The sequence below is a fragment of the Adelges cooleyi genome, unplaced genomic scaffold (assembly GCF_023614345.1).
Source record: "Adelges cooleyi isolate 19-005CV unplaced genomic scaffold, UGA_ACOO_1.1 ACOO_flye_CR_arks_rails_tigmint_CR_PRNA_30, whole genome shotgun sequence".
NCBI classification, from domain to species: domain Eukaryota; kingdom Metazoa; phylum Arthropoda; class Insecta; order Hemiptera; family Adelgidae; genus Adelges; species Adelges cooleyi.
The window spans coordinates 9,304,776-9,327,874 of record NW_026095971.1 but is presented as its reverse complement, the minus strand read 5'-3'; the positions used below and the strand labels follow the sequence as shown (position 1 = coordinate 9,327,874).

Sequence of the window (23,099 nt, the reverse complement as noted above, 5' to 3'; positions counted from 1 at the left end):
GTAGCTTCTGGCTTATACTATTAACTGTGTAAAAAAATATCGACCGGCAGTGAATATTAATGTCAACCAGTTGTCTGCCTATGGTGTTAACAGTTCGTTGTAACTAGGTATACATTTTAACCGCGATAAACCGTTTCAATGATGCCAGAATCTGGGTAATGGTAACAATGTCATACCAATAGCGGTTAATGGCAACACGGTAGAACACTTTGTCGGCTATGGACCCGCGGCTTTAAGCACGACTTCAAACAATGGTGAAGATGAGGTCAGAGAGTACCTAAAATGGTGGCAGCATTCCAAGCGACGATGTGCGTCTCATCGCCGGAGTCGTTACAGGAGTCGGACGTCAAAGAGGTCAAGTCACCGAACAGCAGATCTTAGGCCAACGCAAATGCTCGAAAACGTAGGGACTATAACAATTAACAACCGTAGTCGCTGACGAATTCATGAACATCAGTTAGTCACAGATTTTGATCTATAAATGATTGATATATAAAATATGGTATCTACCATTTTTAATAAGACATGTCGTCAGGAGAGGAATCAGAAGGGGCTGCCTTATTCTTGGCATGTTGTCATTTGGTAAGACAAATCGACTGCCCCAACGAAAAGGGTCGTATCTCGTTTTTTGCAACTTTTCAGGATGAACTAAACAAACATTCAAATTTAAATTCTTATTCTGTTTTTAACATATCAGTTTGAAAATTTGGATACATGTTATAGCATGAAAGTTCCAGATAATTATAATTGAATACTCTCAGTAGGCCAGGCACATTTCTAACCAATACCTATTAATACATTTTTTTTTTAAATAAAGGAATATTGTTTATTAAATTTGTCACTCATGGTAATCGTTTTGAAATTTAAGCGCATTCTTTTTTGAGTACTAAAAAAAAGGTAATACCATCAGGACTGACATAGCTTACGAAACCTTAGTCTTAGCACCTTCTTAAAAATATTCTAGATCCGCCACTTTATGACGTATTTGTTTAAACAATAATCATAATATGTACAAAGGTCGCATTTAAGTCCTGTTTATTTATCAAAAAACGAATAGTAGTCAATTTCAATGTCAGTGGTAACGTATGTCAAGTGTGTACAGGTTTATTAGGATGGTCTATATATTTTATATTTTGGTCTGTTCGAGTTTTGATACAGCCGCCCATCAAATCGTCTCTATAAGTATAAAAACTAGTTCCATTCATATTTCAGCATCCTAGCTTTTCCTTAAGTCTCCTGTAAAAAACTGGTTTGAGGTAAATTTTAATTGTTTTGAAAATTTAACTCTTATTTTATAACGATTTTGTCATTAAAAACAAAAATTGCCTACACCGAGTTCCTTAGTACATCAAAAAATACGGCGGGGTTGCATCCTCTTAAATCTTTAAGGAACGCTATTAAATAATTGCAATCTTTCTTAAAATGTAAATAAAGTGTCTTCTTTAAACGAGTAGTGTCACATTTAAAAGTATTCAAGTGTTACGCATTAATCATTACGGAAGTCAATGATCTCAGTCTCCACGGGTACTTTAATAAGATAATTTAAAAACAGTCTTGATTTAGTTTTAGCGTAATTTTTTTCAGACAACTCATAAAGAAAATTGCTCTGGGATGAAGGATTGCCAATTATATAATTTTCACGTATTATTCAATATGTAATGGAGTTAAACACTATGGAGCCCAGTTTAGCATTTTACTTTATTTGTAATTGTTACAAGGTTTACTTAAACTAAAGGAGTAATAATTACTTGGTTTCATTACTTTGTATTAGCTATTTTATTATTAAAGTGCAAAACAATAGTTAAACAAAACTAGCCAGTAGGTTATTAATATTACATATTCTCTAACTTAACTAATAAAGAGCTCATATATTATAAAAGACAAAAGTCTATACTAAATAAAATAATAATAAAAATATACGAATAATAATAGTGACAATAGTTGTATAGGTAATGGTTGTAAGGTGCCACAGGTAGACGTTCTACTGAATTTATTGAGGTTCTTCTTTATAGGTTTTACATTTTTTAATATTCTATATAAAAACTACATTGTTGGTCGCATTGTTAGCATTATCTCGATCAATATCAGGGTTAATAGGACTAGCATTGACTCGCAGGAACACAACACCTAAAAGAGGAATACGCATAATAAAATATATATGTTTTAAGTTTTATAGCATGTAATATAATGTTAAATGCAACTAACCAGATGGGTTAACACGAACTCTTAGAAAAGATTTTTGTGTGAAATATGCATTGTTGTAGGGAGACTTATTTTTTTCAAAAAGATTCTGCAAAAATAAAACTAACAATGTAATTACACGAATATAATATAATTAACGCATTGTATTCATTGCTGATTTTGAAATGTACCAATTTTTAATGTTAACGAGTACTTAAAAACGTTATTGTAATTTTAATTAGTTTTGCATTGTTTCATAATTACTGTAATTGTGTAGCCGTTGGAGCTGTTCATTCCCAAATCTGCTAATGATATTCGGTACGCAAAAGGAGCGCCATCTGATCGGCGGCTTACGAATGCAACAGCATATGAATAGTGTCCGAGATGAACCGGTTCTACTGGTCGTAGCCATATGTCAATTCTTTTATCCTACAATACAATGCCCTCTTTTGTATATTTATGTTTTGCTACAGTAAAAACTATTATTTTGTTAAATTTACCCACCCTAAACACCCGTTTTCCTTGTATGCCGAGAGCGTCTTGATTGATTCGGATCACTTCCTTATTTTGTAAGATCTCTTTGAATTCTGGACGAACGTCAGACAATTTGTTGGACATTAGCAGAGGAGCGGCAAGTATGGCCCAGATAGACATTTGTACTTTACTTTGATCCACTGTCAACCCAAAATTCCCTATGACAAGCTATAAGAAAAAATTTAATATTTGATAATTTATTTCATACAAGATTGCTGTTTACAATTATTAAACCTAAGCGCAAATATTACGAAATGTTGGCACTATTATAAGCATTTCAATGCTTAAAGAACAGGTTTGTGAATAATATTATTTTTTCGTATTTTTTATGCTGTAAAAGAATTTGCATGAACTATGTTTTAACGGGATTTTATAAAGAAGTGAGAAATATTATAATATTAGCGAGATTTGAAAATTGCAGTTTTGTTGTGTACATATCTATTAATAATAATATTTTGTTTTTTACCATACATTTATAAACTTACCATGTCTGGATCATTCCAATGACCAGGTCCTGCATATTGTGCCCAGAATTCCTGTTTTAATGCGAAATAGTCAGCTATGTCCATAACGCTACTCCACGAGTCATCAATATCGCCAGAGTTTCGCCAGAGATTACAATATTTGGCCAGAGCTGTATAATTTACCTGCAAATAATGTGATTTATATGATCATTTTTTTTTAATTTACCGGTGTATTTATAAGTGTAGGTACAAAAGTTTATGTCATAAATGGATGGACATATAATATACATACTAGCATTCCTTTGTCTTCTTGGTAAGCCGGCCAACTGCAAGAAAACACCATAGGCCTACCGGTCTTGTTCAGGTGTTGACTGAACTCCACATAACCTATGCAAAATTACATATTCTTGTGTTATAATATAATTTTACCATTTTAATTATTATCGCTTGCCTTTGTCCATGTCCCGCACATTAGAATAACATCCGTCAAGTTTTACATAGTCTACTTCCCATTCTGCAAAAGTCTTAACGTCCAACTCTTCGGAACCCAGCACACCTGGATAACCGGCACATGTTTTTTTCCCCCAGTCTTGGTACAATCCAAATTTCAGACCTTTAGCGTGTACCTGTAGAACCATACACTTGTTGAAATTCTAATTTCTAATTGTCTATTTATTACTCGTCAGTAAATATTGAAGTACTCACGTAATCTGATAAAGCTTTAATTCCACTCGGAAATCTCTTCTCGTCGGCTTGCAGTTTGCCATCGGCAGACCGATTGTGAGATAACCAACAGTCATCAACTATTAAATATTGATAACCTACCTCAGCGTAACCCTCGCTGACCAAGAGATCCGCTGCGTTCTTGAACAATTTTTCACTGGAAATATTTAGTAAAACAATTATAAGAGTATAATGCAATATTGGGAAGAAAACTGTCCAAAAGATGTTTTAATAATATAATTTTAAGTTGCTTGCCATTGTTGTAATTGCCGTCTAGTTTGTATATATTAATTTTTATACTAATTTTAATAAACAAGACTATAAAAAACGTACAAAAAAAAAAAACAAACTTATCGTGAGAACGAGGGCACTTTTTGTTTTTATATCTAATTATTTTTACAATTATAATTTGACCATCTATAGATTTGCATCCAAGCATTTATAGTGATTTTAAGCTTCTGATGACCTTATTAATTTCACAAATAATTATTTAAACTGCAATATTAGTAGACCAGCGACGCGTTTTTCAGTTTAACTGTAATAAAACCAATACTGTAAATGTCAACCTAAACTTGTTAACACGTTCACTGTGGATCAGTGGATCATATTTATGTAGCATATGTATGTATGCTAATTACTATACTAAATGACTCCAATCTGCAGTTAACGTGTTAAATAAACCACAAAAAAAAGTAAGCATTAGATTGAAATTTTATTTTATAATACATATTATACACTACTTATTAAACATAGTTTATACGTTCTCTTTTTATTATTTGATTTATTAACTATGCTATGGGAAATTAGCTGACCGATTCGTTACAAATACAAGAGAAAAATGAAAAGCTTGGTACCTATATATAATGCTGATTGAACAATCACCTAAGCATTGGGTTTTAAACTAAATAAATACTCTACTGACCTAACGCATTCATCGGGATACGTGTCGCAATCTGTAATACACCTATACCTCTGCCAAGCAAGCCATCCCATAGGTGGTGTCAATGCCAATCCATTGTCAAGCCCATGAATCTCGTGTAATACGGCTAAAGAAACGAGACACAAAACCACTGTACCGGATGTCATTTTGTTTGGTTGTAACTATATTATAAAACAAAATTGAATGGACATTAAATAAGTCATAAACAATTTTTTTTAAATCTAATTTTTGTTGTTAACCCCTTTAGTTATTGTAACGTAGCATTGACTTTGACACAAAATAATATTTACTAAATCTTACAATAATTATCATAGTATTACCTATGCTATGACTTAGAATATTTAAAATTAAATATATACTAACTACTAGTATTGAGTATACTATATATTTTACTTAATGCTGTTAGGTAGCAGATCCCCGATTAAAGTTCCGAGTAAAATAAAAAATGTTTTCCGACCTGTATGTATTTCTAAACAACTAACCTTAATTACACAAATTAATGTTTAACAAATATATTTTTTTTTATTCCAGAAAAGTTTTAAGAAAAATAACTCGGTGAACAAATTGTCTTAAGCCTGTAAGTTAATTTTGCTATTTAGAAATATTATAATAAAATTAAAACAAATATTTTTTTTTTAAAGAATTTTTAAATTGTTTGAGAGGAATATTTAAAATAATATGTTGGCTGTAACTTTATAGTAGTGACTTGCTAGGAAGTGTATTATTATAGGCAATAATTATTAATTATTATACACTTCTATTATATTTTGTCGAAAGAGCGTCTATAATATTGCCATACACAACTAAATTAATTATTTGTAGATACTTTTTGTGTTCATAATCTGTAGAATTTATGCAAAATTTATTATTCATATTTTTTGTTACTAAAGCTAATTAAAAAAAATTGTCTTAATTATAATCTTATAATTTATAATTAATACCATTGTTTATCAAAGGAGATTATATCAAGATAGAAATTATAATTATATTACTGTATTATGGCTTACCTTAACGATTAATCTTAAAGGAAAACACTAATCCGTTATTATAGTTTTTACGTTAGGATGTAGGTAGTATTTGCGGAACACTGCAGCCCGTGGAGCTCAAGTACTAAAAATGGTCTATATGTTTGGATATACTTCTACTATAAACGTAACGTAACAGATACCACCCAATCGCTTTACCCACACCGGTTTTTTTTTAATTTTCAGCTTATTTCAAATTGTTTCTTATTTATTGACACCAGTGGTCAGCGACTTATAAGATACCGTTAGATATGTAGATTAACTGTGAACCGAGCAATAAGTATATTTAAAATATGTAAATGTTATCGGAATAGGGACCTCGATAATGTGTACACTATTATACTATATATAGTTGTAAATTATGTATACTCTATTTGTATATTATACAACTCGTTATATTTGTTAAACTTGAAAAGGTCAAGGTCTCGGACCTTAGTCGAAGTTAAAGTATCTAGTGTCAGACGAAGAAAATAATGTGTCTAGACGTGATTTTATTTGGCCCAGGTCCTAATCAGTTATCGATCAGTTATTGACACAAATGTTAAGACTTACCTTTATATATACCTTTGTATTTTTAGACAGTAGACTGACAGTAGTCCCTGTTGCGATTAGTCATAAGAACAGTTGTAATTTTAAACGATACTTAGAACATTATAGTATATATATATATATATATATATATACCTACTCTTAAACCATAAAAACTGTTTATAGTAATTATAGTTTTAAAATTAAATTAAATAGTAAAATTGCTCGGAAATCAAAACACAAGCTTATTGCATTTATTTAATTTTTTTGTCAAATTATTAATAAATAAAATTCAAAATGTTGATCATATACAATTTAAAAATCACTCTTACAGTTAAGTACGTTTACACGTGTTATCAACATTCGTTGCGCGTTTATTGACTCGAGGATATGTTTAAATTAAATTTTTTTTTTATTTTGTGCAGTTTTTTTAGAATAGGATATAGTATTGTTTTAAAATAAAAAAATATATTTAGTGACATGATTAATTCAAACAATATCATTTTTATACAATTATTACAAATAAAACATCACTAAAGTTAATTTTTAATATTACGTGATGTGTCTTGAGATGCAGATAAATAATCATGCAAACGCGATAATAGAGGAAGTTCTTGCCAAAATCTATAATTATCACTCATTGGATTTTGTTTAAGTTTTGGTTGAGCCGAATCCACGTGAAGCACTAAAGAATAGTTGATACTTGTGAACTTTGGCCAGACCTGTCCGTCTCTCTCGCCATTAATAGTGGGTTGGCTGAAATATAATATAAATAAACATAACTATTAAAAAAATTAACATAGAACAAAAATTATATATCCATACTCAGTCGAAGCAAATTCTGTCCAAATATTGATCATAGTCTTAGAAACTTCTGTGTCACGTAAGTTCAGCTCGTGTTTCGTTAACAATTTCAAGTTAAATAAACTTCCAACCTCATCTGCGTGAGTTACCCCTAGCGGTCTTTTAGATGTACCAACAAAATTATTAAATGATATTTCATTTTGATAATCATATAAATAGAAATACACCGGCGATGTCAATTTAACGGCCATATGAAAGATGCAGTGCACAAAAAAACCATCTCCACACATCTAAAATCGCAATAAATTGTACAATAAAATACAAAAGCCAGTATAGTTAATAATAATAAAACATATTTACGTCTACTGCATTTAAATGTGATTGATCGTCTATTCTACCCAATGGAAAATATTTTTTCAATAACTTTTCACCTATTTCCGCCAAATGTTTTGGAAGTGTGAAGTGATTATACATCAGTAATACAGATATCAGACGATTGAACTCAGAGTTTAGTTCTGGGTACATAAACGACGTGTCGTTAAATAATCCTAAAAGTAAATTATCAGTAAATAATTAAGTATCTTATAGATGCTTTATACAAAATTTGTAATTTGCATATTAAAATAATAATGTAATACCTGCGGCTAATAAGCCACCTTCTGCCGAGTTAACACCAATAATGACCGGTACGTCAGACTCTTGTTGGAATTGGACAAGTGGATTGTGACAAAGAAACGCACCAGAATTACATTTCTCTGAAGTTGGAGTAAATAAAACTAATGGGTGTTCATTCCACGTCTAACACCGACAGATGTAATTCATTTAAAGCAAATTATAAAAACCGGTGCTTACGATTTACAAATACATAATATTTCATCAATGCTAAAAAATTACATACACGTAAATTACGATACAGATTTGTAATAACGTTAGCAGGGAGTGATTTCATGCATTCCAATATAGTTTCTGAGTCGTCGATATTACAGCCGGCTATTGTCGCGGCGGCCTCGGTACGTTGGCGAATTAAACCAGGCGCGGAGACTGCCCACCTGCAAAGAGGAGTACCGCTTTGAAGAATAGCCTTATGGAAAAGTCCTTTGCTCATAGGCGATAGCAAGTGGTATCCAGTGCTGGCTCCTCCGGCGCTTTCGCCAAAAATCGTTACACTACTAGGGTCTCCTCCAAAGTGGCCGATATTTTCCTTTACCCAACGTAAAGCCATCACTTGATCCTTCATCCCGAAATTACCGGGAATCACTTCGTCTTCTGTACTGAGAAATCCTTAAAAGTCGCAACAAGTACATTTATAAACAATAATCGATACACTCAATTACAAACAAGTGAGACAAAATATTATACATAGATACCAAGTAAACCGAGACGGTAATTGATAGAAACCAAGACCACGTCTTTATCCATAAAATAATCGGGTCCACCCGTAAAGACTGATCCACCGCTACCGGCAGCAAAGCCACCGCCATGAATCCAAAACATAACTGGTAATTTGCCATTAGTATTAGGTGTGTAAACGTTTAAATACAGACAATCTTCATCACCAATTATCAAGCTATCTTCGGATGAGGATAATTGAACACATATATTTCCCTCTTTTGTTGCATCTAAAGTTTCTTTCCATGGATCTACTGGTTGGGGGGGGCTAAAATAGATCCAAAAAAAAAAAAATGTATTAATTGTCATTAATTTTTAATTAATCAATAATATTTTACACCTCCAGTTTTTGCAGACAAAACACTTTTATTTCAATAAATTGTTATTAAAAAAAAAAAATAGAGGCAAAAATATAACCAACAATATCAAAAGTTCATACATTTTTAAAATCCTCACTAGTTTCTTAAAATATTATGTACTTTGAAATGAATACATAATTATAAGTAATAAATTATAGGATCTAAAAATCAAATAGGTGTGTAGTAGGGGACAACTTTTTTATTGCAATGTGAGGGAAATAATTCCGCCATACTTAATATTATAGCTATTAAGAACTTTTTGAAAAAAAAAATATTTATTTTTTTATCAACTATTCAATCTAATACCTATATAGGTTTATTGAAAAAATGCTTTAAAGCCTTCATAAAAATCATGCCATTAATTCTATCAACATTGGTTTTACTTGTAATGTACTTTAAAATTTGTTAACATTAATTGTATGATTTATAAATGCTTAATAACGGTTTCTTTAATAAAAAATATGCCAGTATCTAATCTATGTATTAATTCGAATACTAAAATGATTTTACTCAAAAATGTATATTTACTCACAATTTATATTTTTTGTATTTGATGCCAAATATGTCTATTACATTACTAAATTACTTTAAGTCTGATAAATATATAAAGGGTTTTAATGTTTAAGTACGGCGTTCTATTACGTACTTGTAGTCGCAATTCTCTGATTGGAGGTTTCGCATAAGGTATACCAGTAAATGAATAATATGATCTGCCGCCTCTGGATTTTTGTTCTTGTCCTTTAAGTAATCCATTCTCAGTTTGAATTATTGGATTACAAGATGCTATAGAAAAGAATAATATTCCAGTAACTATAGATAAATGTCCCATTTTCTATTCTATAAAAAAAAATTGTTTTTTTTATTATTATTATGTTTAGATAAACAAGATAGTAATAATTATAAAAATACAGTCAAGACGAAATGAAGCACATTTTGTTTTTTCCTTTTTTAAGGAGAGGGAAGGCTTGAATGCACTTAGTATTACAGTAGAAATACTGTATAGTTTTTTACGAGAACGTAAAAGTTCCTTTACCATCCACGGTAAACAAATAAACTGTAAAGTAGGACCAACTCGCAGCCACTTACACCACTCTTGCTCTCAACGGCTCAATTAAGGCCCTCGTTTTTTTTATTAATGAAATTTTTTAGTTGATAGTTGATAGTTTATTTTTATAAATGTATAATAATAATAATAATAATAATAATAATAGTAAAAACAACAACAATACCTAATAAAGAACCGAGGGGGCCGAACTATGCTCGTCCTAGCCGACGGATGGTCGGCGAAAAAGTTACGAAATGGAAACCAAACACAAATAGACCTAGAGGACGTTCTAGACAAAGATCAAAGATGGAAGGATAGAGTGGTCAAGGACTTGAAAGAACATGGAATAGAGAATGGGGAAGAACTGGCGAGGGATAGAGACAAGATGGAGGCAAGTGGTTGTTGTGGTAATGGGCCTAAATGGTCTGTAAAACGCCTTGACGAAGAAGGAGTATAAAACCGTACGGCAACAATATCTAAAATGATAACCAACATAAAACGTGGTATTTAGTAAACAGTTGCTATTACATTTATCATGGAGGAAAAAATAATATTGTCGATTATGTACAATTGGATGAAATAAACAACATCTAACCACATGTTGTACGACTAAGTGAAAACAAAAATCGTGCTTTGAAATTTAAAGAGTTAAATACGACTACGATTCCTGGTGTATAGATATTATATTTTTTTTTATAATATAGACATTTAAAAAAAAAAAATATTGACTAGCTAATTAATTGTTTTATACTTCCTTTTTATTGAATTTTGTTATATTATAGGCTATAGCTAATCGGCTCAAGCAGTTGTACGACTAAGTGAAAATAAAAATCGTCCTTTGAAATTTAAAGAGTTAAATACGACTACGATTCCTGGTGTATAGATATTATATTTTTTTTTATAATATAGACATTTAAAAAAAAAAAATATTGACTAGCTAATTAATTGTTTTATACTTCCTTTTTATTGAATTTTGTTATATTATAGGCTATAGCTAATCGGCTCAAGCAGTTTTTTTTATTAAATTTAAAACCTCTCATGACCTAGGACCTCTGAAATCCTCACACTGGCATTGATTTTAATATATAGTATTTAATAAGTGTGTTTTTATGAATTTTTCTGAAAACTTACATTGTTTATTAGCGTGAAAAAGTTTTTTTAACGAAGTAGGAGTATAAATGATGATTACAGTGAATATTTAACATTCAGAAATCTCTGCACCCGCGTCGACAACTAACACATACACTGTTCTACCATGGTCCATGCCCACTGGCCACTGATATATCATAGCCCATATGATTAATGTAAAGATTAGAACCCATAAAAGCTGGCCTCGAAAAGTCAAGTGTGGCCATCATTTTGTCTAACTCTATAGTAGAAATAAATATTAAAATATTTATATTCTTTATATACAGACGTCAGAACTACCATCATAATATGATTAACTCATTCCTCCAATAGCAGTTAACAATTCCTTTTTTGTTGTAGTTTTAGAGCTTTGTTTACACCGCAACTTTTGGTTAAACTCATTTCTCTATTTACAATAATCGAACCGCCAAATGAGTGTCACCGTTATTTGTATACTATATAATATGTATAAACTAGTTTCATCAATACTTATACATTTTGACTGTCCACTGTGATACCAGCAATAAATTAATCACAAGCTTACAGTGCATGTGATCGGATGTGTGTGCGGTGTAAACACCGTGTGCAAGGACTAATACCATTTTAATTTAACTGAAGTATATCTTATGTAAGATTAGAGATATACACCAATGTACCTACTCTCGCTTTCTAATGGAGCATAATAAAACTTTTTAAAAATTATTTATTTAAACCTACACAATACTTTAATTTAAAAAAAGTGTTATTACCTAATACAAATGTGTAACTATTTATAGCAACATATTTTATATATTGCACCTATGACTTTCAAATGTTTGTTTTTGAAGCTATGCTTTAAGTATGACGCCTGTGCTCGGGGGTCAACGAAGAATAACCGTAACGTAACGTACGCCGTAAGTCTGTTTGTCCTTTACGCATTACTCATCCGTCTATTCATCCGATTGCCATGCAATTTTGGGAAGTTGTTGAGTACACTTCCGTGAAGGTTTCTGGCATAGTACTTTTTGAAAATTCCATCCCTAAGGGTGGCCTCAAAGACAATTTTTTAACTTTAAATACGAAATAGTTTTCGTTGCTGACCAAAAATAAACACTTGGTTTGTAACCATGGTAACCACGGTAACCATAGTAACCGTATGATTTACATACTCTAAATTCTAAACATAGCTTCTGTCGGGGTCCCGTGACCCACACATCTTTTTTTTCTATTTTAGTAAATTTTGATAGTAACTACATCTACATTTAACCTCTATCATGTTGTTTAAGATTCCAATTTTATTATTTACTTATTATTTTAGTTTTATTCCGTTTTTATTAAAAAAGTTCAATTAAATACCATTATTTAATTATCTAAGTTATTACTTTCAGCGTTCATCAGCTTTATTCGGTTACTTCGAATAATTACTAAATTGTCTCATGTAAGAATAGTTTATCGAGACATATTTTGAGGAAAATAAAATGACTTGGGTACGTTTTTGCATAAAGCACGAAGCGAGATGATGCACCGCAATATATATCGACCTAATGCTGCTTATTGCTTTGTATTCTAATTTCTAAGTTGATTTTTTGCATCGAACGTTAAAACTTAAAATAACCCCCAAAACCTAGAAATCACGAAAAATGGATGGATTACCATATGACACGGTATACTTATCAGTATTAACATGTAAAGGACGATTGTATATAATAACTAATAACACTTATAATTAAATAATATAAATACATAGGTAATGGATAATGTGCTTAATAGAAGTACATAATACTAATAATTAATAATAATAATCATTAGAATTATATCAGTGAAACAAAGAGTTAAAGCTATTTTATGATCCCACGATTATTAAAATCTGATAAGCTTTTTAAAAACAATTAACAATTTAACTAAAATCTTCATGATTTCTTAAACAGAAGTTTACACATTATAGCTCATTTTTGATCGTATATGTAGAACCGTTATGGTTTTGTGACGCATAGTGCTGTAGACGAGATAAAGTAGGAAGACCTTCCCAAAATCTATATTTGTCTTGAAATGGATTCTGATCGATTTTAGGCTGAGAGGAATTTATATAAACCATCAACGAATTTTCAATTTGAGTATGTCTAGGCCAGGATTGTCCATTGACTGAGCCGTCAATTGTAACATGGCTAAACATAAATTGAATGAAACACATTATTAATTGAAGAAATAAAATATTTATCAGTTTCTATTTCTTACTCAGACGAAGCAAAATTTGTCCAAACGTTAATCATCAACTTGGAGACAGCCAAGTCTTTTTCGTTCAAATATTTTCGGGATAAAAATTTGAGGTTGAATAAACTGTTAAGTTCATCGGCGTGAGTCACACCAAGTGGTTTTTCGCATTTCCCAAATAACTTGTTAAAAGAGAATTCATTCTGGTGATCATACAGATAAAAATACACTGGTGAAGTTAGCTTTTCAGCCATGTCAACAACACATTGAAGAAAAGCACCGTCGCCAAACATCTGGAAACACCCGTATTTTTAAATTAATTAACTAGCATAGAATACGTTTTACTAGTAAAGTTAAATTTTACTTCGACGGCATTTGAATGAGTGTGGTCATCAATAGACCCTGTTGGATAATATTTTTTCAATATGCGTTCACCGATTTCAACCAAATGTTTTGGTAATGCGAAGTTATTATACATCATCACTATGGACATTAAACGACTGTAATCTGTGTTCAACTCTTGTTCCACCAGTGATGTGCTGTTAAACATATCTACGAAACATTTGTACTTAATTTTTTAAAAAAGGTTAACTTAGTTATATAACATATAATTAAATATAAATAATAATATTCTTGTTATTATTATTTTTATGTTTTTAAATTTTAATTATTTCGATAATACGCAAGCATACTTTAATTAAATTAATTAATAAGATAATAACTTTACTTGCAGCGAGTAGTCCACCTTCAGCCGAGTTTAGACCAATGATAACTGGAACGTGGGACTCTTGTTTGAACTCAATAAATGGGTGATGACAGATAAAAGCATTGTTGCCAGGAACACACCTCTCAACTACAGGAGTGAACAATACGGTTGGATGTGCCTTCCATACCTGACAGCAGAGTGGGACATTATTCAAATTTAAAATAAATTCACGAATAATAAATGTTAATATTATTACATTATTCACACATTTATATTATATCCATTAGACAAGTTTTGATATTTTGCTGAATTAACCTTACCTAACCGTATTACAATTACTTTTTTTTTGTCACTGGTGATTGCTCAATATTTCAAATAAAATTGTTTTCTCTACTGGGTCATTCCACGTGAAGTCACCTGATGGGTGAATTATTTAATTTTTTAATTTTTTTTTGGACCTAGGTCAATTTTTAAAAAAATTTATCCAAAAACACCTCATGTCCCCGACTCTGTAATTTAACTGTCGATAGTGGTATAGACATGAAACCTGCACAGTTAAAATTCTAATTAAGTGTACTTTAACCATATTTTAAGAAAGTTTTTATTTTTTTATTTTTTAACCTTGGAATTTTTTTTTGAATTTTTGAAAAACTTTTTTTGGGGTTAAAAAATAAACAACTTAAAAAAAATTTCTTTTATAAAATTCAAGCAATGTTCTTACGACCCATAGCATCTTTGAACCAATTAAGTTTTTTTTTGCTATTAATTTACGGCTTAAAACATGTGTATTTCGCTGAACTACCTACTTTAATGACCCACAACACAAATGTGACTAAACGACGAACATTTTCCAAAATTATGCAATACTTACTTATAAGTGAATAGAACATCTGGTAAAAGTTTGGTGATGAAGAGATTATTCTAACATCAGTGGTAAAGGTTCAAAATGTAAATGTAAATTGTGTATATTTCCAATAAGTGTAAATCGTAAGATTTGAACGCTTACCACTGATGTTAGAATAATTTCTCCATCACCAAACTTTTACTAGATATTCTACTCACTTATAAGTAAGTATTGCATAATTTTGGAAAATGTTCGTTCAGTCACATTTGTGATGTGGGTCATTAAAGTGGTAGTTTTCAGCGAAATACACATGTTTGAAGCCGTAAATTATTTGTCGTTACGATCCGCAGAACTCACTTTACCCTTATTTAACAATCAGGTGATGATAAAAATATTCTCGAGTCATAAAACCAGAACCAAATGTAATATCATTGAGTTATAGCCTATAGGTATACTCAATACACTATGAACACTTAATGGTAATATTTGTTTATTTGATAATTATTACCCTACATGCATACTGTAATGAGTTACTTTAAAAATATCGTCTTTATTTTATGGGAAGTTATTTATTAATAATTATGTAAGTAGGTACTTAATACTTACAAACAATTTGACGTACAGATTTGTAATAACGCTGGCCGGGAGTGATTTCATGCATTCCAATATAGTTTCTGAGTCGTCGATATTACAGCCGGCTATTGTCGCGGCGGCCTCGGTACGTTGGCGAATTAAACCAGGCGCGGAGACTGCCCACCTGCAAAGAGGAGTACCGCTTTGAAGAATAGCCTTATGGAAAAGTCCTTTGCTCATAGGCGATAGCAAGTGGTATCCAGTGCTGGCTCCTCCGGCGCTTTCGCCAAAAATTGTTACACTACTAGGGTCTCCTCCAAAGTGGCCGATATTTTCCTTTACCCAACGTAAAGCCATCACTTGATCCTTCATCCCGAAATTACCGGGAATCACTTCGTCTTCTGTACTGAGAAATCCTTAAAAGTCGCAACAAGTACATTTATAAACAATAATCGATACACTCAATTACAAACAAGTGAGACAAAATATTATACATAGATACCAAGTAAACCGAGACGGTAATTGATAGAAACCAAGACCACGTCCTTGTCCATAAAATAATCGGGTCCACCCGTACCACCACTACCGACCACAAAAGCACCGCCATGTATCCAAAACATCACTGGTAATTTTCCATTGACATTTGGCGTGTAAATGTTTAAATACAGACAATCTTCATCACCTAATACTAAACTTTCGGGTTGCTTAATAAATACTTCATTGCTTTGAATACACATAGTCGCTTCTTTTGTTGTATCCAATGTTCCCTTCCAAGGTTCTGCTGGTTCTGGAGCCTAATTAAAAGTAAATTTTTCAAATGACAATAATTATTCTATAGTTTATGCAAATTATAACAATATGAACGAATCAATACTTTAAACCGTAGATCACCAATTGGTGGTTTTGCATAAGGTATGCTTGTAAATGAATAGAATTTACGACCATCACGAGATTCTAAGATTTTCCCTTTAAGTTGTCCATTTTTAGTATTTATTATTGGTTCACAAGACACTGCAGTAAAGAATACTATAGCAATACATTTAAACCAGTTCATTTTTTACTGAAAAAAATTCATGTCGTTTAAGTATATTGATTGTAAGAGATTAAGACATAAAACAAAAAAAACATTAAACAATTTTTTTTAAATAATTTATCTCTGGTATTTGGTCATAAGAAAATAAGTTCATTTTGTCTAAACTAGTATAGTTCAGTACCCTTTAACTTTAGTTCTTCCTTTTCGCTAACTAAAAATCATGGTTTAAGCTATTCCGAATTTGCCGTTAGGGAATTTATCAACTGAAAAAACGTAATTTTGACGTATACTTTTTTGCCCAAACACCATACATAACATTATATATATTTCAATTAATATAATTAAGTTCAAAAAAGTCAGATTTCATTAGTGAGACTTTAAACTTGGCATTAAAATTATACTCAATGACTTTTATTCATTGTTTAAAAATCAACAACTTTTGTAATAGTGAACTCAGTCATGAAGACTAGTGGACATTAAGGCCTTTTTGTACCGAATCATGGCGTGTCACTTATGTTTCTTTCCATACTCTTATAGTTATAACTCAAAAGCTGCCCGTACTTTCTTCTAAAGAAAATTATCAAGTTATGTTTATTTAATAGCTAATTAATTTAATTAATTTAGCAATTTAATTATAATATGTTAGCTTTTTTTTTTATAGTCAAATTATTGCCAAATTTGTATGGGTGAAAAATATCATCAACCCTTTCCCCTAGAAGGAGTGAAAAGTTTTTCTTTATTTCTCTATTTTTAGCGTAGTTTAGTGACTTATGGTCTGAAAGTTAAACTGAAGGTAATACTTTTATGGGGCTGCGTCATACACATTTTTTTTGTTAAGAAAAAAAAACAGAAAACAAGTTACATTTGTACCATATTAAATTTCCAAGTTGCTAAGTGTGAAACGGGTTTTTATTAAATTTTTTTTTGCCATGTTCCCTAATGAGCAATGGGCCCCTGGGCGCATCCTATTTTAGGGCATTTTTTACGGTTTACTATGCCCGTTAACATGTAATCTAGGACGCAAAAAAAATGACTTGCTCGGTGCTCCTAGGTCTATTTCTCTAGTTACGCCACTGAATGCCAACGAATTATTAGAAAAAACAGACATTAACGGTAACCCTAATCGTTACGGTATAATCAACCTCATTACTAAAAGTATACATTTTTAAAGAATTTTTTAGTAAAATTGTTTATACATTTTTTTACAATAACACATTTTATAAATTTATATTTTATAAATTTATATTTTATAAATTAAATTAAATTATTAAAAAAATTAAATTGTTTATGAATAACCGGATTAATTTAAATGCCTGAAAATATTGTTTTATTTATTTTAAAGTAAACAACAACAAAAATGTTTACTGTCTTAAGTCATAATGGTACGGGGTACCTAATATGTTAGTACAACACAACAGCTTTACTGTTAAAATAAGCAAATTATCCAGATTTTCGGATTTAATGAAATTTTTTAATATTTTGAAAATACAAAAACATTATTTAGTCAAAATTTTATTTAGATAAAGTATTTAAATCTGAAAAGATTTAAATAAAATTTATTAGTTATTTTTATATAATTTCCATAATTATAGTATCAATTTTAACTCGTTTATTTACGGAAATATACATTTACGGATTTCTACTATTTTTTAAATCATTATAATCCAAATATCAATAAATTTAATGAATTACAAAATATTGAGTATATTTTAACAAATAATAGTTAAATACACTAACAGCCTAGTTGTCGAAGCGTTATTAAATAAAAACAAAATAATAATACTAATGATAAAAGTTGAATTTTTATAAAATAATATACTTAAATCGCAAAAAAAAACTATCATAATCCAAAGAAATCCGTAGCTTTTATTTCATTGAAAATTACAATATTAGTAACTCCACTTAATATTGGTTTTCAATAATAATTATTGTTATCAATAATGAGGTACATAATAGTTTAGATTACTTACTCGTTGAAATGCAATACAGCTACTTGCGTACTATTACAGCAAACGTTAGAATTGTAATGGCCACCGACTACAAACTGAATATTCCCATCGTTCTTTGTCGAGGCCCGTGAGCATAACATTATTTATAAGTAAAAACCTTGACAGTATTTTAAGGATGTTATCCATTACTTTTAAATATACGTTTAACGAAAAAATACTCCGAATCCGCACTGTGCAATGTCCAAATGTGTACTTTCAGTATAGTATAAGTAAACCTACAAGGGCCGTAATAAACATAATATTAGGTATGTATTATTATAATTTTACTAGACTAATAGTCAATAGAAGTTAGAACTACTAATTAAGGCGTGTACTCTAAACTTCTCCTTCCTATTTTTTTGAAAAAATCTCCTTTTACCCGTCTGATCAAGGAGGGCAATGTGTTTACTCGCATAATTTTACGCACAACAATTTGTTTGTCCGCTACACGAAAAGTGGCGGGTGACCGTCACGCGCCAAGCGGATTTTTCACCATAGCAGCTATCAAATAATTTGCGGCACTTTTAAAAAAAAATGTTTTTGATTTTCAATGAATGCTCGGACAAAAAAAAGGAATGCAAAAATTTGAAATTATACCATAGCGCAATGTAAGTATTATAAATAGTATTCACGATACAGCTGCACGCGGTGCGGAAAATGGTCGCAGTAAAATGAGAACCACTGTTTACAGGCTGGATGAGACCGCCACTTTTCGTATGGCGGACTATAGGTATGTGTTTAAAGAGTCAGTTTATCAACGGTCAAGATTGAAGATTCTAATCGTTTTGCTTTATTACTTAACCAGTCTTTACAATGTAGCCGACATTTCGTGTATAATTTCAATCTGTCAATTATAAGGAATTTTTTATTGTAAATCTATTTATTTTTAACTAGTCCCGTACTGGCCCATCGGGATACGAGAGCTTTCCCAGAGACAATTAGCGCTCTGCCCCTTACACTTTCGGGCTCCGGCGACCCCAGCCACCGCACCGCCGCACAGTGGGGCGACTAATAGACAATCTCGGACATTTGATAAAAATGTAAATTATTTCATTTTTATTTGAGTATTATTGAAATGTGTTCTTGAGTAGTTAACACAACAGATTTTACTTGCTCCAATTATTTTTTTATGAAAATTTACCAAATAAACGAATAATATACATAATGATATTCATTAATTTGATGTACGGGAAATTTGTTTTGAGTTTTGTAAAAAATGATTTTAAATTTAAATTTCTGTAATAAAATTCGAAATGATTTATAATAATTTTATTTTACATGTTATGTAGTATTCATAACTATTGTACTGGTTTTAAAATAACCTAAATTACCTATCAAAATATAAAAATAAAATAAAACTATACAGATAAATTGTAAACATGTTGTTCAAATTGAGTTAAATAAAAATTATCAACTATTATCTGACTGAAATAAATTTGAACTGGTTATGAAACTAGTAAGCTTGATATTTCTGTAATCGGTGTGTCCGACTTTATCCGACCTTTCAAATAATTAACAAAAATAAGAGATAATTGTAATGACGCGTCGTACCTGTAGGCAACTTTACTCTGTCACGTCGCGCGCTTTCACAGCTTTTGTATTGTTTCTTGTGGCTAACGTTAGCATTCGGCATTTAGGTAAGATTTTAAAATTTCAGTATTTGATTCTATACCATGGAGTCGTTTAAAACCAAAAATGATTTATATTTATTATTAAGGCGGTCCCAATTAATATTAAATAACTACTCATTCCTATTAACTGAAATTTTAAGTTTTTTAAAAGTAAAGTTTTCGGAAAGTGCTTGAAAATCGTTAGAAATGTCATTGAAAAATGTTTGTAATAATTTACATAAAAAATGGGTTGGTTCTTCTTATAATGAATCAAAGTTTTTGAATAAACACGAAGCGTGTTACTCGTTGGCGAAAGCCGACGGTCTGCTGGAGGCACGAGAAGATGCGCGACAGCCGGCAACTGTCCGTAGGGGCCCAGGGGGCTTGGAGAGGCCGAAGGCACGGTAGATGGTCACCCATTTATGGGAAGACGCTACGGTCCCACGGCCTTAGTGATGCACGGTATTTCCTGCAGGCGCACCGGGTGCGAGGTGAGGCCGGTTCAAAACAGCACGGCCGGCCGGCCCGGTCAGGCAGGCGTTGTTGCGCGGTGAGTCTACATCCTAAGGGAAGTATCTTGCCGGGCGGGGTGCGTGTCTGGCCGGTATCCGGCCTCAGAGCGGGTCTGTTGGCGTGAGTCGCGGAGAGTAGCTCGGTCTGAACGAGAGGTCGTGACTGACACGCCTGGTGTTACCTAACACCAGGTTAGCACGGGCCCACCACTAGCCCTACTAGGTTTCCGTGAAAGTTAAATAGTCGGGAGACGGCGCGGTTAGTTCAGGGGTTCCGCTCACCCTCTGAATGATTATACCCATGAATTCCATGGCTCCGTCGAAGCGGCACACTGGTGGCCGTGCCTGTGTGCATATATTCCAGGTGAAACCAGTACTACGGGATAATTGTGGATGGGGGGTCGGAAGGCGGCCGATCTCACGCCCAATTTGCGGTTGGATTCGTAGTGGCGGTCACGTCAGTGACTTTGGTGGTTAATGACAGTATGCTTGTCGGACGAAGTCTCACAATTGAGGCATTTGACCCCCGGGTGATCAGTCACTCTGTCTGTGGGAGGATAATCACAGACGGTTGCGATGAACCAAATCATCGCGCCGGTGTGGATAGCGCCGGGGCCCCACCCAAGGTCGGCAGACGAGACCAGACCATCTCCAAGCCATTGGGTAGCCATGTGAAAAACCACTGGGAAGATGGTGTTGGTAGGCGGGTTCCAGCGCTCTCGGGTTGCTGTAACACGTAGACCATAGCCTGACCGGGGGCGGCTGCCGGCGAAAGCCGACAGTCTCATGTGGCGAGGCCGGCTTCTTAGGAAGTTGGTGACCCCGTCTGGGGTAAAGAGAGAAATCTCATAGACCTTTAGCCGGGGTGTAGGACTCACGACCATATTCGGAACTTCTGGCTCCCCACAACGATGATTTGTCTTCCAATGTCTTACGTGAAATCTCGGAAAGAAATTGCTGTGAATTAAGCGTTATTGCATACGACATTCCTGAATCAAGTTCTTCTTTATCCAGTCAGAGAATAACCGATGACACTGCGGAACTGTCTAATGCCTTGTCCTCCATCAACATTGCCTTACCTGTAGACGTCAAAGTGGTTCGTCTTGGGGGTCGACTTTCTAAGAAACCTCGCCCATTAAAACTTATATGTAAATCCAAAGATGAGGCAGCCAACCTTCTACTAAAGTACAGGCAATCAATCAGAAATGGATGTAATATTTCAAACAGTTTCCGGCTGGTTCGGGATAAAATATCTCTAGAACGTGAACTACTTCGTTCATCCCATACTGAACTTGAGCGTAGAAAGCAGTCTGGTGAACTAAATCGTGTGGTTAAGTACTTTAATGGTATCTTATCAGTTGCTAAAATGCCACCAAAAAACGACGCAGCTGGCCAGCGGATACCAAACAAGCTACAGCTTCACTTTACTAGCCAACCAACATGCATGCCTCTTACTGGAGTGAGACAAGGGTGCCCACTTTCACCTGCATTGTTCAATGTATTTATTGAAAAAGCAATAAACGTCATTAAGCTTTGGTTAGTCAGTGTTATCGTGCCTATGGCCGTTGATAGCACTTCTCAATTAGCAAGTCTAAAATTTGTATAGTAAAATGTTGGTCGCTAATTAATGTATTGAATAATAAATAAGTAAAACGATTTGACTAATGATAGTGTTACACGATACTTACATACTATTAAACAAATAGAATCGGGCTTTGATCCTCGGATTGAAACAACTGGTATATCACACACTTACGTAGGTATAATTATTTTTAATATATGAACACACAACTGACACAGCACTATATAACTTTTCAAATAAATCAGGATTACTCTTAACGGCTTTGGGCAAAACGCATAAATTAAAATTCTTAATTCTTATAGGCAGACGCTACCACTCGATAATGATGACATCATCGTGTAAGCTCAAATAAGATAAAACCAGATTTTGCGATTTACTGATAACTCGAACCGGCGTTAGCGCAGTGTGACCACATGCGAGAAATTCAATTATTGTACATCACCTTTTACCATAAATACTGTATCAAACTCTTATCTGTGACTGTATGCTTAATATATGTTTATAATATTTACACTTTAATAACAAGGGACTCCTTGACACATTTTTTAAAAATATTTTCCTGTGCTTAAGTATTTATTACTGCAATTTTTAATTATTGTACCTAATCTAACCGGGCCTTAATAAATCAAAATAGTACAAAATGTATCGTTGTAACATTACCTAAGACTTAAGGTAAAACCTATAATTTTGACCGATAACCAGTTCTGGATAACTATTTTTTAAGGTATTGAAGCTTAAAGTTTATGATATGCGGTTGAGTAATAGGCGCGGATAAAAATAATACTGCACTCCAACATTAAAGTTTTAAAGAAAAATTGATATTAGGTACGTGTATAAAAATACATGAAAAATGTATCAAACTCTAATCTGTGACTGTATGCTTAATATGTTTATAATATTTAAACTTTAATAACAAGCGACTCCTTGACACATTTTCAAAA

At 32.4% G+C, this 23,099-nt stretch overlaps 3 protein-coding genes across 4 annotated transcripts; all 3 read right to left on the bottom strand.

Annotated features, from left to right (window-relative positions):
• Positions 1 to 1,975: 1,975 nt before the first annotated feature.
• LOC126838057 (alpha-N-acetylgalactosaminidase-like) lies at positions 1,976 to 5,988 on the bottom strand. Its single transcript, XM_050572160.1, has 10 exons — positions 5,850 to 5,988; positions 4,825 to 5,003; positions 3,885 to 4,059; positions 3,631 to 3,805; positions 3,472 to 3,566; positions 3,201 to 3,362; positions 2,686 to 2,883; positions 2,446 to 2,610; positions 2,206 to 2,290; positions 1,976 to 2,127 (listed from the first exon to the last, which is right to left on the bottom strand). Exons 2-10 carry the CDS (start codon positions 4,986 to 4,988, stop codon positions 2,033 to 2,035), a joined length of 1,314 nt encoding a protein of 437 aa, XP_050428117.1. The 5' UTR covers positions 4,989 to 5,003; positions 5,850 to 5,988; the 3' UTR covers positions 1,976 to 2,032.
• Positions 5,989 to 6,772: 784 nt separating this feature from the next.
• LOC126838070 (esterase E4-like) lies at positions 6,773 to 10,624 on the bottom strand. Its single transcript, XM_050572178.1, has 8 exons — positions 10,177 to 10,624; positions 9,577 to 9,784; positions 8,567 to 8,856; positions 8,098 to 8,480; positions 7,838 to 7,997; positions 7,560 to 7,747; positions 7,221 to 7,489; positions 6,773 to 7,151 (listed from the first exon to the last, which is right to left on the bottom strand). The coding sequence occupies exons 2-8, from the start codon at positions 9,774 to 9,776 to the stop codon at positions 6,935 to 6,937; spliced, it is 1,707 nt and encodes a 568-aa protein (XP_050428135.1). The 5' UTR covers positions 9,777 to 9,784; positions 10,177 to 10,624; the 3' UTR covers positions 6,773 to 6,934.
• A 2,207-nt stretch (positions 10,625 to 12,831) lies between these two features.
• On the bottom strand, positions 12,832 to 22,503 carry LOC126838050 (juvenile hormone esterase-like). Of its 2 annotated transcripts, XM_050572143.1 has the most exons (9): positions 22,265 to 22,503; positions 18,437 to 18,690; positions 16,308 to 16,493; positions 15,936 to 16,227; positions 15,467 to 15,849; positions 14,038 to 14,203; positions 13,675 to 13,862; positions 13,335 to 13,603; positions 12,832 to 13,264 (listed from the first exon to the last, which is right to left on the bottom strand). In XM_050572143.1, the coding sequence occupies exons 3-9, from the start codon at positions 16,485 to 16,487 to the stop codon at positions 13,039 to 13,041; spliced, it is 1,704 nt and encodes a 567-aa protein (XP_050428100.1). In that variant the 5' UTR covers positions 16,488 to 16,493; positions 18,437 to 18,690; positions 22,265 to 22,503; the 3' UTR covers positions 12,832 to 13,038. The 2 variants fall into 2 exon arrangements, with proteins under 2 accessions (XP_050428100.1, XP_050428101.1); XM_050572144.1 differs by lacking the exon at positions 22,265 to 22,503 and having other exon boundaries at positions 18,437 to 18,954.
• Between the last annotated feature and the right edge of the window lie 596 nt (positions 22,504 to 23,099).